At 40.1% G+C, this 19,695-nt stretch overlaps 1 protein-coding gene across 6 annotated transcripts in view; it reads right to left on the bottom strand.

The window, feature by feature from the left end:
- Positions 1-19,695, bottom strand: part of ZDHHC20 (zinc finger DHHC-type palmitoyltransferase 20) — a 75,639-nt gene that overhangs the window by 38,075 nt on the left and 17,869 nt on the right. For all 6 annotated transcript variants that reach the window (XR_002079618.2, XR_008421596.1, XR_008421601.1 and 3 more), the window contains exons 2-4: positions 11,551-11,577; positions 7,033-7,136; positions 747-867 (exon numbers count right to left, since the gene is read on the bottom strand). Coding sequence is in view for 3 of the 6 variants with exons in the window: in XM_019447997.2 (XP_019303542.1) it covers positions 747-867; positions 7,033-7,136; positions 11,551-11,577 (252 nt within the window). In the remaining 3 variants the exon portion in view is untranslated. The remainder of the gene's footprint in view (positions 1-746; positions 868-7,032; positions 7,137-11,550; positions 11,578-19,695) is intronic.

Raw genomic sequence — 19,695 nt, 5'->3', positions numbered from 1 at the left:
CATCCTGGGTTCACTGCTGTCAGCGCAGAACCCACTTCGGATCCTCTTTCTCGCTCTCTACCCCTCCCCCAGCCTCAAAAATAAACAAACATTGAAAAAAAAACCAAAAACTGGAACAGGCTTCCTCCCCTTTGTGTCTTTTATTCCTATCCATTCTAAGTTCGTGCATTCTTGATTAAAAAAAAATTACTCTTGTGATGACACACGATATTCAAATTCAAACCAGAATTTCCAAAAGATGGTTCACTAAGAATAACAAATGAAATTTTTAGCCATGATGTTGAGTTGGAAAAAAAATGCACAGAGACTCATAGTGAGCCCCTTAAAAAATCAATTATCAGGGCACTTGGGTGGCTCAGTCGGTTGAGCGTCCAACTTCGGCTCAGGTCATGATCTCGCGGTCCGTGAGTTCAAGCCCCGCGTCGGGCTCTGTGCTGACAGCTCGGAGCCTGGAGCCTGCTTCAGATTCTGTGTCTCCCTCTCTCTGACCCTCCCCCATTCATGCTCTGTCTTTCTCTGTCTCAAAAATAAATAAAAATTAAAAAAAAAATCAATTATCAACATATGGACATATCTCTGAAATACCACAGAAGATACAGAACACGGGAAAATCTTGTTCTTGAAGACATTATCTGCAGCAATCACAATATCCATTTAATAGTCAAATCATGCAGACATATCTTGGCAGGGTTAATTATATTTTAAAAATTCTACGGAAAGGAAAACTTAAGACTGGTTTTTCTTACTCCTTGAAGCTGATGTGGTGTAGATAGGTAAGTCCCTTGCCGCTCTTCTCAAAATTTCTTGTTGTCTTTCTTGGCTGAATTCCTTTTCATAACGTTCCTTTTCAGAACTGGACAAATAGAACTATAAAAGGAGAAATAACTATTAATTCTTTTTAATCCCATAATCATGAACTATATCACACTCAGAAAAAGAAAGTTTTATCCAGAACAAACAAAAAACATTTTCTTCCATGAAGGCAAAATTTGTTTTCAGATTTAAGAGGCTAAATCAAGTACATTTTAACAAAACTACATACCTTTGACAGATTAAAAAATATCTGCCTTCTATTCTAACGATGGGAAAGAATATGAACTAGAAAATTGTGTATCTTTGCTTTCTACAGACAAAACTAAATACCTCCCAACCAAAAAGGGTTAAGTATACACTTTCTATTAGAAAAACTTTGGTGTTTGAAAATTAGTGTCAAGAAATTTTTAATTTCTGGAAGGATGCCCAAAGATTCACTTGCTTTGGGTAACAGGTTAAATCGCGGGCATGGGGTCCAACTATTTTCTGGCCAAATATCTCAGTGAGGACAAGCCATTCTTTTACTACTTTGTTTTAGCTTTGAAAAGGCTAACCAACAGGAGTACTTTCTGCAAAATGACTAAGGATTGTCAAGGCAGGCATAGTCTCCTTTTCTCCAAGAGCGATTCCTTTATGGAGTTATTTCTAGTTTCCATCTCTCACGTCTAAATTAATCCCACAGTGTGGCCAGCTTGCAGTTCGTTTCCTTGAACAGCACCTTCCCCACAAAGGACTGTCCAGAGCTGCTCTTCTTGTCAGGTCGTGGTCATCCCAGCATCTCAAGGACCCTGAGTCTTATGCCTCTATAATTTCAGGCAGATAGATGCTTCCAGTTTCTCTCTCTTTATTTCACAGAATTTCTTTTTAAACTAAAAATGGCTTGAGACTTGCTCTGTTTCTCAATTTTTACTTACAGGGTTTTGCTTGAATGGAGTTTCATCTCTTTCCATTCAAGTATTTTCATCCACCTGCTAACTCACTACAAAACTTTCATACTCCTGGTGCCCCATCATCCATAATAACAGTATTAGCTTAGCAGTGCAGTCTCTCCTGTTACAAACAAGGCAACAGTTTGGCATGTCAGAAGGAGCTCTGGGTTGAGGAACTTTCTAAGACTGCGCATTTGCCGACAGAGCTGACATTCAGACACAAGTCTTTTGAGTTTTACTCCAGCATGCGTCCCTCCATACTGCTAACGTAAAATAAATGTTCTTGATTTTTGCAGACTATTACTCTAACCTGACCAGACACCACAGTTCAGGATGTGGAAGTCTATTTAGATTACCTCACCTGGTTCTCACACTCAAATCTTGATGGCACAAGAAATCCCCAAATGATTTGTAAGGAGTAATGCAGACAAATAAAAAGGACAGAAAGCAGTCAGAAAAGATTCCCATAATCTTAACCTGAGACGGTGGAGGCCACTTATCTAACCTCCCGGGCAGGTAGGAATCTTCAGACGACGTTTCTGAGGTCCAGTCCCTCTTGAATCAGATAACGAAGTACTTCCCTGCTTTGCAAAATGGCCCATTCTCTTTTAAGAGAATTATAACTGGTAACTTGTTTGAATTAAAAGTTCTTTCCTGACATGATGTGCCCCTGTCGCATTCACAGTAAAGTATAAGAACCATATGGTATGAGGATAAATATGTATTTGGAAAGGAGACATTCCTTGTAAAACGTGAACAGATTTCCCTGGACCGTCCTATTTCTAGCCAGGCCTCAACATCATCACTCTGCCTTAAGGACTACTGTTACAAACTATGAAAAACTTACACGAAATGAAAATCTCACGAGACACCAGAATTTTAGGTGAGGAATGGAACAAAAAAAATGTTAATGGGTTCGAGTTCTGAAATTATTATTATGTATCTGGTTTTCATTAAAAGCTATGAGTATCATTCAAACTATAAAACGCCAGTATCTTAAATTCAGTGTTCAGATGGTTCCATTTAAATACACATTAAATACCAGTTAAGAACCTGGCACTGTTCCAGGTAACAGGAATCCACAGACGGGTAACAACGTGGCCCTTGCCTCCAAAGTCCATTTCTACAGTCCAGTCACGGCTGGAAGGTCAGCCATGCCATGGACCATGGAAGGTCACGTCGGAAGGTCAGCCATGCCAACAGAGAAGTACAAATGACAAATCGGCGTAAGTGCCAGGTACGATGAAAGCTCCCTCAGGAGGGAGCGGGAACTGCCAATGAAAGTGTCTTGGAGGAAGTGGGGTCCGGGCTGGGTTCTGAGAGAGAAACAGGAATCTTGCGGGAAAACAAGGAGGGGAAGAGAATCTCGGGAACAGGCGCAGCATGCAGAAAGCACGAAGACGTGACCGCAGCAAGGTATAGTCAGCACGAGATAGGACTTGGCTATCGAGGGCCAGGAAGAAGCAGCGGAGATGACGCTGCTAAGGTGTTAGGTCACGAAGGGTCTCGTGCACCGTGCGAAGGAGCACGGCTTGCACCCTGTGGCCGTCACGAAGGGTCTCGTGCACCGTGCGAAGGAGCACGGCTTGCACCCTGTGGCCGTCACGAAGGGTCTCGTGCACCGTGCGAAGGAGCACGGCTTGCACCCTGTGGCCGTCACGAAGGGTCTCGTGCACCGTGCGAAGGAGCACGGCTTGCACCCTGTGGCCGTCACGAAGGGTCTCGTGCACCGTGCGAAGGAGCACGGCTTGCACCCTGTGGCCGTCACGAAGGGTCTCGTGCACCGTGCGAAGGAGCACGGCTTGCACCCTGTGGCCGTCACGAAGGGTCTCGTGCACCGTGCGAAGGAGCACGGCTTGCACCCTGTGGCCGTCACGAAGGGTCTCGTGCACCGTGCAAAGGAGCACGGCTTGCACCCTGTAGCTGGCCGGCAGCCGCTGCAGGGAGGAGCGATGGGGCCGTATCTTGTCCTCGGAGAGAGGACGCCTAGTGACAGAAGATGCCTGCTGGCTCTTCAGATGCTGCTCCTCCTCACGGTTCATTCATTCACATATTTAGCAATCTGCCCGCTGTGTATGACGTCTGACTCGAGGCAATGGGGACGGAGCAATAAACAACGAAGATCCTCCCTTCAAAAAGCTAGTACTTCAGTGAGAGAGATACTGTGCTCATAAAGGTCTCAGTTTAGGTGCCACGTCCTCAGAGGTTTCCTTGACCGTACGACCCAAAGTAGCTTTTCTCCCTGGTGGCTTTTATTGTTATGCTTTACTCCATCATCATGTTCTCATTCTAAAACTAGGTAAACGTATCACAGTTATGATCATTTGTTTACCATCTGTCTCTCCCTTTAAAATGTAAGGACCATGTCTGTCTTGTTCCTTTAATTTCCAGAGCCTAGCACAGTCTGGTAAACAGGAGGTGCTAAGTACTTGCTGACAAAGAATGAAGAATATACCCAGGGGCGCCTGGGTGGCTCAGTCGGTTGAACGTCTGATTTCGGCTCAGGTCACGATCTCCCAGTTTGTGAGTTCGAGCCCCGCGTCGGGCTTGCTGCTGTCAGCGCAGAGCCCCGCTTCAGATCCTCTCCCCCTTCTCGTTCCGCCCCTCTCCCGCCTGTGCACGCTCTCTCTCTTAAAAATAAAAACACTAAAAGAAAAAAAAGAAAAAAGTACCCGTATGTATAATTTAACTTTCCTAAAAATGTAGAGCTTTTTAGATTCAAACAATTTCCCTGCGTCTGATGGCCAAGTGTTTTTCTAACCTCTCGGCTCACAGAGTCCTTTTAATGCAGTTACTTTAGGAGCCGCCTCACAGCTTTGTAACTCCTACAAGGAGCTACCTCAGTCGGCCATCAGAGAACCACAAACTCCTGCTCTTTTCTGGCTGTCACTCTAGCTTAACTTAGCTGCCCTTGATAATTTCATAATTAACTCATTCAGTAGTGAACACCTTACACCTATGCGCTAAGTAGTGGGGAGACGGGTGTAGCACAGAACAGCATGAAAATGATCTCTGCCCTCAATAAACGGACAGTAAAGTGATGCATTCAAGGCACCAGGCAACTATGAAACTGGAGGTAAGTTCTAGGACAGGAAGGTAGAGCATGCCATGGCAGGGCCACTGGCCACAGGCCGGGGCAGTCAGCTCACCTTCTCAGAAGAGGGAGCGTGAAGAATGGGGGTGTATGTAACGGCTTAGGTCCTGGGCTGAATGCTAGATGAATGCAATGTGACAAAACAACAACCAAAATAAGTAAATAACATTCAAATGGCGCTTATTACGTGCTGTGTATTCTTCGGAGCACTTTACATACACTATTAACCATATACTATTATCATAAACATTACTAACCACACATATTATTAATTTATTCAACGTTCACAACAATCCCGTAAGGCATATACTAGTATTGTCCTCGTTCTACAGGACAGATGTGAGGTACAGACGGTTGAGGGAAGTCTCCAATGTTGTTGAGCCAGGGCAGTCTGGGGCCGGAGCCTGAGTTCTTCACCTCTACACTGTACTGCTTCTCAAAAGCATTACCGACTGTTTTTCTTATTCTATGTTTTCTTTCCTATAATGAGAACCATTTACTTCTACACATGCTATATTTTCAATGGGCCATCACTAGTATTAAGCGATCCAATAAAATCAGTTCCTTTTCAACTCAGAGCTTAAGGTATGGATGGCAGTTTGTAACATAACTTTAAGAGGCGACTAATTATTGCAAATGTCTGAAGAATATATCTGAAGAAACACAAAGTTTGATCGATGATTTCACTACCCCTTAAAACAAAAGCACCCAATAGAAAAAAAGGGCAAAAACCATCTGGCATTTTCTTAATGCTCAATTACACACCACATATGATCCGGCAGTTGTAATCCTAGGCATCTACCCAGAAGAGCTATAGATGTACGTCTGTAGATATGCATGTATGTGTATAGAATATGCAAATGCAGAAGAATGTTTACAGCAGCCCTATTTTTAACAGCCTTAAACTGGAACCCACCCAAATGCCCTTGCCCACGAACAACAGACCAGTTAAACAAACTGTTATTTACCGCAACCGAATACTCAACAAGAATGAGAATGAATGCTTCGCAACTATATGCAACAACACGGATGAATCTCGCAAACGGAATGTTAATGAAAGAAGCCAGACACACAAACACACAGAGTGTAGGGTTCCATTTACATGAAGTGCAAAACCAGGCAAAGCAAACTGATGCTATTAGGGGGGCAGGAGAGTGGTTTGTGGCAGGTGGGTGCCTGGGAGGGCGCACGAGGAGGCTGACGAGACGCTGGAGATGTGTCGTGTCTTCGACTGGGGGGTGGTTGCTCAAAGGTGCTCGGTTTGTGAAAATCCATCGAGTGTACACTTATGTTTATACTCTTCTGTGTGTATGTTCTACAAAAAGTTAAATGAATGTTGGTATCCTTTTTAAACACAGGGTCTATAATTCTGAAAGAATCTGACAGGGGGGGAAATAATTATCATCATCACCTAATCACTGGTTGCCAACCACGTGGCAGGTACTGTGTTAAAAGCTTTACGTGAATGAATCTCACTTAATCCTCACAAACATCTTACGGAAACAGGCACTATTTGTTAGCTCCATTTTCCCGTGAGAAAACTGAGGTTCAGAGACATTATGTAATGTGTTAGAGCAGAAAATCAAACTCAGGTAACCCTAACGCCAGAGAGCATATTCTTAGCCATCTAGCTATACCAAATGTCAGTCAGCTATGTCAAGGCAGGAGAAACATACTGGTCTTGAAACTGATTCTACATGAATATTTACTCACATTATTTTTCCCAGTGGAACCTCAAATTAGAAGAAACACTAGACATACTAAAGTATAACAAACAATAGCCTAGACAAGTTGTTCTCCACAACCAAAACTTTCTTCTGTCGCAGCATATTTGTTCAGGCCTGAGAAAATACGTTAAGGTGTCCAAAAATAAACTCTACTTCTCTAATTCAATTCTCTGTCCCTTCAGATTTTTTACTCCAATAAAAAAAAAAAAAATGTCTTTAAGAAAACATAGCATGGCAGAAAAATACCAGTATAAGCAAACTTTAGCACTATTCTCGATCTCAGTGTGCTGAGCGGGTTGTATCTGAGACCGGGCTGACGACTCACATTCACAGTGTGGAGTCACCAAGCGAGTTCATGAGCGGAAACAGAACAAATGCATTATGTAATAAAGTTTTAACGAAGGTAACACAGGGAAAATAATTCCACAATTAGCTACAGCATTTGGCAATTTACCAACATGAAATTTACCTCTTTGGAGGGGGAAGCGGGAGATGTGAAAATTGTCATCCAATAGGACCATACAAACATAACAAAGAACAGATGGAAAGCCACAAGGTAAACAACGGCCTTTCCTGGTAAATAAAAACAAATAACATTTCATTGAATCCAGGTGAAAACAGGAAGAAGCTTTACATTAAAACACAATATTTAGGGTCAGGAGGCTTAATCCAATAAATAACCTTCATGAAAATCTACTGAAGACATCAAATATGTAAACGCCTTTATCTGCATGACGTAACAATTACAGATATGAAGAAACATTCAATTTCTGCATTTAAGGGTTATCAGCCTGGTTTATAAGTAAAGACTGCAGTCTGAGAGGAGATTTGATTTTATTAAAACGCTTAAGATTCAAGTTGAAACACCTTCTCTCAGTGTATTTCAAGGTCTTTCTAAGTTACATCTAAAAGTTACATTTTAAATGATTTAAAACTTATTTAAGACAGAAGCCACCACCATGAACATTAAGTCCAAGGAACTATCAGCTGAAAGTAATACAGGGAGTTCCCATCACAGTGAATAATGAGTCATCTGAAAAACTCAGTTCCTGGATTGTCCAGACAAGTTACGCTAAATTTCATTCTCCTTTCAACAAAGGGTGCCCAAGAATTTTCAGCCACTTAAAATTCGGGCCATAACTGGTTCCCAAGTAGATTAGCGTAACATTCAAACACCCTTAGCTCCAAATATTAACTCACAGATATAATTCAAAGCTTTTTGTTGTTTCTGCAGTTTTTCTATTTGAAAGAAGCAGAACAGGTTTCCGAAAGAAGCAAGGACTATTTACCAGGTGCCTAAAGTCCTTTTCCATTTGGAATGTGGCACCACAAACCACTGAACAAAACAAAGTAGACACAAGCATAAAAGTCTGCAATTCTACTCATTTTGAAAGTTGAGATCAAATATTACTTCTTCCACATAAGCCTTCTCCATTACTTTTGCAATTCATTACCTCTTCGTACCATACTCCCTCCAAAATCTGCTCAGACTTCAGTTAAAGCACTTAATTTGTTTCATTAAAGTTAGCTGCTTAATATTGGTGACCTAATACATGCAAAACATTTAAAACAGTCCCTGGTACATAATAAATCCTTGATAAATCCTGGCTACTTTTTTAAGTAATCTCTACTCCCAACGTGGGGCTCGCACTCACAACCCTGAGATCAAGAGTCACATGTCTACTGACTCAGCCGGCCAGGAGCCCCAGTACTGGCTATTATTATCATTACTATCCAAGAATCTTAATTTCCTCTCAAAATTTGGTTCTTTTTGCACGTTCCCTATTTCAGTGTTTCCCAAGTTAAAGAAATGATAAAAGTTGTCACTGGTCTGCAGTGAAATGAGAAACATTAAGAACAATGTAGTGAAGTTTTCATAAAGCTAACATGTACTGAATTCGAAGTACTATTCTTCCTTTGGTCTGAGGTTATTTTTCTCTCACTTCTGGTTTAAAAAGTGTTCTTTTGAAATAAAATAATCATAAAAAAATTAACAATCGTTGGACCCAGCCTTTTCTTTTGCTGTTATGCTGGTGCATGTGTGGCTAAGAGAGCAGAACCACCAGTCCCACAGTTAACTGGCGCGGGAAGCCTGGGCCCAAGGACTCCTCACATCGCTCCGCTGATCGGCACAAAGTCCTTCAAATTCCAATTCCTAAAATCTCTCTCAAAGTAAACTCTCTCTCGTTATTTTCACTCTCAATGTAACAGCTCATATCCTGTTGCTTATCTCATTTGGTTCACTGCAAAAGCCAACTGGTCTCCTTGCCTCCAACCCATCTCAATGGCCAGTAGAAAATGTGTTGTTCAGAGTATCACCTTGGCTGTGACACTGCTGGGAAGTGACTCCACGTGCATGACCGGTGTATGCGCTGTAAACCACTGGGACTTCTCAGTAGCCACGTTTGACCACAGCTACTCCGATCACTAATTCCACCCACTGAAAGCCTACTTGAAGGTATATAATGTGTACCTTATTTCTAACCCTCCCTATAGTCCTGGAAGGTGTTCTTTCAGTTTACAAATGTGAAACCTGAGGCTCAGAGAATTTAGTATCTTGCCAATGTCACTTAGTAAATGATAAAGCCAGAATTCAAACCCACATCCGCCTGACAAAAATCCAAGGTTCTTTTCATTACGTCGTATTTTCCAAAAGTAGGTTTCCTTCACTTTACCCACCATCTTAGTAGTTACATCCGATTTCAGAGCCAACATCTGATGCCAAGATAAAATCCTTCCCACATCTCCCATCTATCTTCAAATTTGCTTTCTTTTCAACGTCCACTAAAACTGATTGTCACCCTCACTGAAAACTCTGGTTTCTGAAAATCTCTGCTCCCTTCAGGTTGAACCCCATGGTCTACCCAATGGATTCATTATTATTCCTTCATTTGACTTTCCTTTGGAAAAGTATACTGGAGCTCAGTCTCCTACTCTTATATGAACAGTGAGGCATTTACTGAGTCTGCAGTATTATTTTTACTTAGCTTGTTTCACTTATTTATATTTTTGCCTGGCCTCCATATTCAATCAAATTTGTCAATCTTCGTCTGTATACTACTGTATAGCTTTGAGATAAACGGTAACCTTGAGGTACTTTAAACTTCTTAATCATTTAGTTACTTACAACTAAGGTCAGCATATGAAACAATATACTCTCAAAATATTTTTAAAGACATTTAATATATTTTTAGAGTATTTCTGCTCTCCACAGAACAAAATGGTTTCTGCTTTAAAAATCTCAACCCTCAGCTAAAAGAACAAAACAGATAAATCTCTTAGCATAATGCCTGAAATATAATAAGTTCTTAACAAATGGAAATTATCACATTATAATGTAATGAAACACTGCTTTTATTTATTTATTTTATGTTTATTTTTAATCTTGAGAGGGAGGGAGAGAGAGGAAGAGAGACAGACAGACAGAGCACAAGCAGGGGAGGGGCAGAGAGAGAAGGAGACACAGAATCCAAAGCAGGCTCCAGGCTCTGGGCTGTCAGCACAGAGCCCAACATGGGGCTTGAACTCATGAACCGCAAGATCATGACCTGAGCCGACGTTGGGACACTCAACTGACTGAGCCACCCAGGCGCCCTGATGAAATACTGCTTTTAAATAAATTAGAAATAATGTGATTGTTAGTAAGAAAACTTCTGGTCACATATATATGCTATAAACCATTGGTCAGAAGTAACAAAGTAAAATCTTAGTTAACTAAGCAAATTAAATCAAAGCAAAAAAAAAAAATCTATAAATCAAAAAATCTGATTCAAAAATCACCGGTAAGTGAATTTAAAAAAACAAACAAATAAGCAAACAAAAAAACTCCATCAAAAGAATCTCTGAAAGACATGGGCAAAATAGCCCCAAGAAATAATAAGTTAAATGTTCTTTTATAAATACTTCAGAAATTTCTCTGCTTTCTGTATCTGTGCTATCACATATAGAAAACAGTTTTGATTTAAAGGAAGAAAATCAAGCCTACCAAGGGGAGGAAGTCTATATTCCTCTCCAACCCTGGCTAGAACTGACAGATCAGAGTCAAAGGCAACTTGAGATCTACATGCTTAATGCCTCTTTCCAATAAGAATAAGTATTTATCAGTAATTTCTAACCGTTCAACTGTTTTAGAAATCCTCTGGATTTTGTATCTCAAATCAAGTTTTATTTTTGAAATTTGATTTCAATAACTTAGTATTTTCTTTTATCCTGGTGAAATATTGAGCAATGATTTTTCCCTCTAGGCATTATCTCGTTGACTAGTTGTTACAAAAAGTAGAATTCCCTTTCAAAATAAACTCGTAATACAATTCACAAATTTAGTCTGGTTATTTTGTAAGATGTCTGTGAGCAGTAAAGCATTATTTTTAACAAACACATTATCAAGAGAACCATCAGTAAAATCTGGGCGTCATGAAACAAAATCCCCTCTTCAACCCTAGCTAGAATGGATATTAAAAATCTTTGGGGGTGCCTGGATGGCTCAGTTGGTTGGGCACCCGACTCTTGATTTTGGCTCAGGTCATGATCTTGCGGTCCTGGGACCAAGCCCTGTGGCAGTTCCATGCTCAGGGTGGAGCCTGCTTGGGATTCTCTGTCGCCCTCTGCCCCTCCCCCACTCAAGCTCTCTCTGTCCCTCTAAAATAACTAACTAAACATTAAAAAAAAAAGAAACAAAATCTTTGAAGTACTACTGTCAAGAGTTCTGAAGAACATACAAGGCATAAATATGTACATAAATATATCAAAGAAGTTTCGGTACTAGGTGCCTTACAAAATAACAGCTACTCCAATTTATATAAACACCACAAATGAAAAGATATCGAATACGAATAAACACAATACTGTATCTCCTACTTAAACTTTAAAAACACAGATTTTATTTCTGAAAACAAAAGCACATATAGTCATCACTAAATAAAAGCAAGCAGGCTGCAATTACAATACCATAAATATTCTACTTAAATTGAGACTTAAATTGCCTTACCGTTTTCTCCATTTCCAGAGAGAGTAACTAGAATAGAAGAAAAATAGTGAATAAATAATATACTTTAAAATTTTGTACATAAATTTTCAGAGCAACTATTCATCCTAATATCTTTTTCACAAAAATAAAATTTAGTTATAATATGTAAACACTAATGCAAATTCAAGATTGCACACTTTTTATTTATTATTTTTTTAAATATAATGTATTGTCAAATTGGCTAACATACAGCGTATACAGTGTGCTCTTGGTTTCAGGGGTAGATTCCCATGATTCATCACTTACATACAACACCCAGGGCTCATCCCAACAAGTGCCCCCCTCAATGCCCATCACCCATTCTCCCCTCTCCCCCACCACCCCTCTTCACCTCTCAGTTTGTTCTCTGTATTTAAGAGTCTCTTATGGTTTGCCTCCCTCCCTCCCTGTTTGTAACTTTTTCCCCCTTCCCCTCCCCCATAGTCTTCTGTTAAGTTTCTCAAGTTCCACATATGAGAAGACTGCACACTTTAAAAACACTAAGCTAAGCATAAAATTTTTTTCTCATCAACCAATCACATTAAAATTTTTTTCAGACCTTTGTTACTTTCAAACCTATCAATATGTATACAGTTATGTTTTCTTTAGCTCTTTCCTTAATGCCACCTACAGAATAAATAGGACTCTCCTCTATGGCACTCATATTTACGTAATCAGTCTGGGATGTACCTTACTAAACTTTGTGAAAACTATACTCAAGACAATTTGTCTTTTTCTATAGAAAAAAGGAAAGGAACCCATCCCTATAATTTTTAGAGTGCTTTTTATCTCTAGCCTAAAACCCTGGGAATTGCTATTTATTCCTTCTCCCCAGGTAGTCCAATGGCTTTTAGGTCCTGTTAATTCTACTACCTAAGCCTCTTCAAATCTGTCACCTCCTTTCAATTTTTCCCATGACCTTATTTCAGGCCCTCTTCAAACATAATGGCTTAGAGACACTTTCAACTATCAGTTTCAACACACCTCACCACCAGCAAATTTGATGGCTGAATATTCTTTAACACTTCCCAGCAGCCTTCAGAATAAAGTCCAAGATCTTCAGGGTAGCAACCACAGCCCTCTGTGATCTGCCTCTCCGGTCTGTCATTTGCCCATACCTGTGGTCTAATTATCCTGAACAAACAGCAGTTTCCTAAATGTATCGAGCAGTTCCACATGTGCCGTGTGCCTCTCCAACTCATACTCCAAGGCACAATTTAAATACTACCTCCTTTGTAAAGCCTTCCCGAGTCCCTCTTTAGGCAGAGCGGACACTCCTTTCTATCATCACTGCTCACTCTTTCATCTCTACCATGCCACGCCATTTTTTTTGCAATTACTTGGTGATATGTCTGTCTCACTCTACTGGACTGCACAGGTGTGGAATCATGTCTTAGATTAACAACCCTAAAAATTATCATTAACTGTATTTTGCAGACAAGTAAGCTAAAGCTCAAAATATTTAAGTGACTTGGCTAAAGTCACAAAACTAGTACATGTAGTGTAGCTCAAGCCTACTTGGACTTGTATTCTGTCCGATAGTGTCTCTCACCTTATTCATTGTTTTAGTTCCAAAGCCTGGCATACGGCAGCAATGCTTAAGAAATATTTGTTAATTCAATAACCATTTTGGACTAAAATCTGTTGATAAAAGAGAGAAGTACCTGGACACCTCCTTAATAAACTAAAATAGATCTACTTCAATCCCCAAACCAGCAGGCATAGGGCTTCTTCTCAACCCAGCTCAGAACAGTCAGGTAGAACAGTGGAGTAGTTAGATCCTGGGCTGGTCCCCCCTGGCCTCACAGAGCATTCCCCATTTATGCTAACATACACTAAAAATAAAATTTTCAATACTGTCACGACGTGAAATGATCAGGAAGCACTAGGCAGGCCACACAATGATGAGAAATAAATTAGTGGCATACAAATGGAAAAGAAGCAAATGTATCACCAGTTGTATATTGTAAGACTACAAGCCTTCATAGCCACAGAAAACCAACGGAGAAACTACCATAAAGAGAGGTGGTAGTGGTATACAGAAATCAGAGCTTTCCCAACATGCATGCAATCACTCTGTAGAAATTAGAAGTGAATGAAAGTTTTATTTATAAAGCCACCTAAAAAGATAACATTCCTATGGGTGGACATAAAAACTGGGCAAGATCTACACGAGGGCTCCCCACAAGCCTCCACTGATGCCATGGGGACGGATGCTTCATTCCTGCCCCGTGGGAATGGACATCTACCAACTGCCCAGGCCTTCACCTGCTCTGTCACGGCCCCAGTAGGAAAGTGGGGGAGGAGATACAAGAGGGTTTCCTTGCGAAAGCTGGGCCCGGGGGAAGCCTAAGCCCACACTCAGCCTCTGCTGGAGAAAGTGGCGACAGAGTGTAGTTTTTCCGTGGTTTTTGGCTGGAGCAGGGCAGTCACTGTCTAGTTTTGTCTTCCTAGGTTGCCCTTCTCCTGGTTTGGCTAAAGAAAACCAGCTTCCTTGGGGTTTTTCTGTCTGTGCCCACTGGTGCTTCCAGGCTGCCAGCTTCTCTAGCATGCAGGATGGGACACATGAAGCAGGGAGTTTGCCTCACTATCATTCCTCAGGCACCAAGGTCCTCAGCTGATCTGCCTTTCTCTCTCCACACTTCAGAATCTTATGTTTGTTTATGTTCCAGGGTTTTTTTATTGTTATTATTTTTAATGTTTATTTTTTTGAGAGAGAGAGATAGAGACAGACCGTGAACAGGGGAGGGACAGAGAGAGAGGGAGTCACAGATTCTGAAGCAGGCTCCAGGCTCCGAGCTGTCAGCACAGAGCCCGACGCGGGGCTCAAACTATAGACTGTGAGATCATGACCTGAGCTGAAGTCGGACGCTCAACCGACTGAGCCCCCCAGGTGCCCCCCGTACAATATCCAGGGGTTTTAGTTGTACTTAGCAGGAAGAACAGTGTGTATTCACTTGTCCCAGAACTGGAAATTCCAATTTGTTTCTTTTTACTGCAGAGTAGTATTCTATTGTATGGAGGTCCCACAACTTATTTATCCATTTACCAGCTGATAAGACATTTGCTTTTGGTTTTTGGCTACTATGAATACTCACATACAAACCTTTGGGTGGACATATACCTTCATTACTTCGGTAAATATTAGATACGAGATTGCTGGAGCTCTGTTTAACTTTATCAGAAAGCTGATCTGCCTTTCTCTCTCCACACTTCAGAATCTTATGTTTGTTTATGTTCCAGGGTTTTTTTATTGTTATTATTTTTAATGTTTATTTTTTTGAGAGAGAGAGATAGAGACAGACCGTGAACAGGGGAGGGACAGAGAGAGAGGGAGTCACAGATTCTGAAGCAGGCTCCAGGCTCCGAGCTGTCAGCACAGAGCCCGACGTGGGGCCCGAACTCATGAACCACGAGATCACAACCTGAGCTGAAGTCGGACGCTCAACCGACTGAGCCCCCCAGGTGCCCCCCGTACAATATCCAGGGGTTTTAGTTGTACTTAGCAGGAAGAACAGTGTGTATTCACTTGTCCCAGAACTGGAAATTCCAATTTGTTTCTTTTTACTGCAGAGTAGTATTCTATTGTATGGAGGTCCCACAACTTATTTATCCATTTACCAGCTGATAAGACATTTGCTTTTGGTTTTTGGCTACTATGAATACTCACATACAAACCTTTGGGTGGACATATACCTTCATTACTTCGGTAAATATTAGATACGAGATTGCTGGAGCTCTGTTTAACTTTATCAGAAACAGCCACACCGCTTTCAAAAGTGGCTGTATTGTTTTACATTCCCCACCAAAAATGTACGTTACAAGTTGCTTCACACCCTCATCAACACTTGGAACTGTCCATCTTTAAACTCGCAGCTATTCTAAAAAATATATAGTGATACCTCATTGTGATTTCGTGTTTCCCTAAAGACTAACGATGCTGAATATCTTTTTACATGCTTATTGGCCAGTCCTACACTTCTTTGTGAAGTTGTGTGTTGAGATTGTTGGCCACATTTTAATCATTATTTCCTTTATTATTGAACTGTAGGCTCCTTATATATCCTAGATATAGTCCTTTAACCAATATATTGTGCAAATATTTCCATCTAGTCCATATTTTATCTTTTCACTTATTTAACAGTTTTATTTATTTTTTAAAGAAACACAGTAAAACAGTGAGTTTTAAAAAGCAGAAATATTTTATTTTGATGAAGCCTAATTTATCATTTTTTTTCTTATATGGTTCATGCTTTGGGCCCTACTTAGCAAATCTTTACCAACCAGAGGACACAAAGCCTTGCTCATATATTTCTTTCTTGAGGTTATATAGGGTTTACATTTAGGTCTGTAATCTATTTTAAAAGCTGATTTTAAAAATTATGGTATAAAAAAGATGGTATAAACAGGGTTGAAATAAATTTTATTGCATTTAGATGGCCAACAGTTCCAATCTTTTTAGCTGAAACTATCCTTTCCCTGTTGAATTGCCTTGAAACTTTTGATAAAAAACTAATTAAAAATTAAATTAATGGGGGTTATCTACGTGGCTCAGTTGGTCAAGCATCCGACTTTGGTTCACGTTATGATCTCATGGCTCAGATTCTCTGCTGTTAGTGCAGAAACCGCTTCAGATCCTCTGTCTCCTCTCTCTGCCCCTCCCCCATGCTTTCTCTCTCTCAAAAATAAACATTTTTTAAAAAGTAAATAATTAATATGTGTAAGGGTCTGTTTCTGAACTCTTATTCTGCCTATTGATGTATATGTGACCAATCTTACCCCAATACCACACTCTCTTGATTATATGTAGCTCTTAGTAAATCTTGAAATCAGACAGTGTGAGTCCTCCAACTTCTTCTTTTTGAAAGGTGTTTTGGCTATTTTAGGTCCTTTGCATTTCCATATAAATTCTAAACTTATCTTACTGATTTCTTAAAAAAAAAAAAATGCCTGCTGGGATTTTGGTTGGCTTTGTGTTGACTCCATAGATCCATTTGGAAAGAACGGACATCTTTGTAATAATCAGTCTTCCGTTCCGCGGACACAGTGTGTCTCTTCATTTTAGATTTTATCTCATCAATACACAAAATCTTGTATGTATTTTGTTACATTTATCCCTAAAGTGTTTAATGTTTTTGATGTGATTATAAATAGTGCTTTTAAAAAATTTCAATTTCTAATTCTTATTAGTTAGAAATATAGCTGAGTTTTGTTTAGTGATCTTGCATCATATCCTATGAACTTGCTAAATTCACTTATTAGTTTTTAATAGCATTTTTGTATATTCCTTGGGATTTTCTACATATATGATGTCTATTAACAGTTTTCCTCTCCCTACTATCTATGTATATGCATATACATGCTTTTTTTTAAAGTAAAACATCTCATGAGTTCATACTGATAATTCAAATTCAAATTCAAGTCTACAAAGTTTTTATCATTTATCTTGTAATTGTACTTTTTTTTTTTAAGAACTGAGAACCTGGTTCTCAAAGACAGGATGAAGAATTAGAATATCATATATTACTCATTTAATTTTTTTAAATGCTTATTTTTGAGAGAGAGAGAGAGAGAGAGAGAGCGAGCGCAAGCAGAGGAGGGGCAGAGAGAGAGGAAGACAGAGGATCTGATGCGGGCTCTGTGCTGACAGCAGCGGGTCCAATGCAGGGCTTGAACTCTCCAACCACGGTATCATGACCTGAGCTGAAATTGGATGCTCAACTGACTGAGCCACCCAGGCGTCCCTTATTACTCATTTTCTTTATCCCATATTGCCCACCCAACAACTTCGATAATGAGACCAATATGACTACTGAAAATATGATTACTCATTTAAATAATTTTTTCACACTGCTGTCCATTTTCTAATAGCTCTACTATATCTACATGTTGTAGCATATACCCAATTACAAACTATAGTCCCTTTTCCTTATTACCTTTACTTATAGGTCTCAGGTCTCTAAGAACAGACGTATTTAATGTTCATATCAGAGTTTAAGTTGATATCTCTGCAGTCACTCTGGTTGTCTAAAACTCATTCCCATTCTCTAGCAAACTGGTTTTGTCATAGATATTATTCAATTTGTTGAATGTTTTTGTGCTCTGGGGAGACTCAAAAATAATGCACCATCACCTTCCCAGAATCTCATGACAGTGACTTTTTGAAAAGAACAGACCAGAGGTGCCTGGGATGGTTGAGCATCCGACTCCTGAGTTCAGCTCAGGTCATGATCCCAGGGTCATAGGACTGAGCCCCAAGCTTAGCACAGAGCCTGCTTAAGATTCTTTCTCTTGGGGCGCCTGGGTGGCTCGGTCGGTTAAGCGTCCGACTTCGGCTCAGGTCACGATCTCGCGGTCCGTGAGTTCGAGCCCCACATCGGGCTCTGTGCTGACAGCTCAGAGCCTGGAGCCTGTTTCAGATTCTGTGTCTCCCCTCTCTTTGCCCCTCCCCTGCTCATGCTCTGTCTCTCTCTGTCTCAAAAATAAATAAACGTTTAAAAAAAATTTTTTTTTAAAAAGATTTTCTCTCTTCCCCCGCCCCTCTCCGCTGCTCTCCCATGGGCGCTCTCCCTCTTCCTCTCTGAAAATAAATAAGTAATGAAAAGAATAGGCCAGACGCCTTATGAAATGTACCGGATTTGTCTGTTTCTTTTTGGTGTCCTCAAGTTCATACTCTATCCCCTACCCCAAACTCCTCTTCCTATTATTCCGCTCCAAGTGTAAAGGTTTCAATGTAATTTGGGGGTGGGAGGGAGAGAATGGACAAGAATATTCAGATCTGAATATTCTGGGATCAGGAGGCATATTATTGAAGTTTGTTACTCTGCCACGCTTGGAACACTTCACAAGGTAGCAACCACCAAGTCTCTCCTTTGTGAAGGCACATTTTTCACTTAACAATCATGAAGTCTTTTGTGGGGTAAAAGTTAACAATATGTGAATATCTTCTTCACCCAACACGTTTCACCGAATGGTGTTAATATCCGCTGATGAATCAATTATTTTGTAGAATTTGAAAATTACCATTAAAAACCCTCTTTTATTTATTTCTACACTTTTAAGCAGGCATTCTTCTATAAAGCGCTTTCAACTAGTGATTAACTAGAGCTTCCGAAAAAGGCAGCACAAAAACTTAATTATTGCCCTTTACCCACTTTCAGAACAGAATGTTGATATAACATTCAACTCCACTGTTAGCAAATAAATTCAAATTTTCTCTTTTTGAATATCAACGAGGAAACTTATGGATTTTTATTTAATATGCCATTATCGGCTACCCTCATTCTTTTTTAGGCTCGAACTGTCTCGTCTTTGGCCAATGCTCTTCCGAGGGACCCCTGCAACCTCCTGAATGGGCCCCATTAGTCTCTGAGCACGTCTTTGCGGTCTAGCACAAGATGTCCCAGGGCTCACTTTACATCTTCCCTCCTGCAGACCTGAAATTAGCCATTTCTCCAAGGGGCACTGGTTCTTTTTTTTTTTTTTTTTAAGTAGGCTCAAACCCTAATGTGGGTCTTGAACTCACGACTCCTACCCATACCCCCCCACCAAATCAAGAGTGGCATGCATTACGGACCCAGCCAGCCACGGTACCTGCATTGGTTCCTTTTAGTAGTATTTGGAAACCAAGTGTTGAATACTAGGGGTGCTCATAGCTACTGGAGTTTCATTGCTTTTAGGCCCTTTGGGATGACCGAAATAGTGTTACAAATCCATATTTATATTCACATTGATATTTCCAATTCAAATAGAACATTATGAAGTTTTTCCTTAATTTTCTTGGCATTATATTTGTATCTCTTTGCATTTATGTACAGTGAAAATCTTAGTTCCTAATTAATTTACTTACTCAGCTCATCCTAAAATATAAACAAAATAGTTTAAAAACTGCATACTAGTTTACGGTTTCTTTGTAGTTTTAAAATTCTGCTTCGTTTTGGCTTTAAACTATATCCCACGAAGGAGTACAATATCCAAAAGCCACTTGAAACGATTCTTTCCTGTGTATAGTATCAATTTTACGTAAAATTAAGTTATTTGTGTCATGGTCCCAAACTTTACAGTTTGCTCTTGCCTCCTCTTTGTTTAATTTTATTTTTTGAATATGCAAAAAATATAAATGGCTTA

The sequence above is a fragment of the Panthera pardus genome, unplaced genomic scaffold (genome assembly GCF_024362965.1).
Source record: "Panthera pardus isolate Hobbes unplaced genomic scaffold, ASM2436296v1 HiC_scaffold_1, whole genome shotgun sequence".
NCBI classification, from domain to species: domain Eukaryota; kingdom Metazoa; phylum Chordata; class Mammalia; order Carnivora; family Felidae; genus Panthera; species Panthera pardus.
The sequence above is the reverse complement of the archived record's forward strand: the minus strand, read 5'-3'. Positions and strand labels throughout refer to the sequence as shown.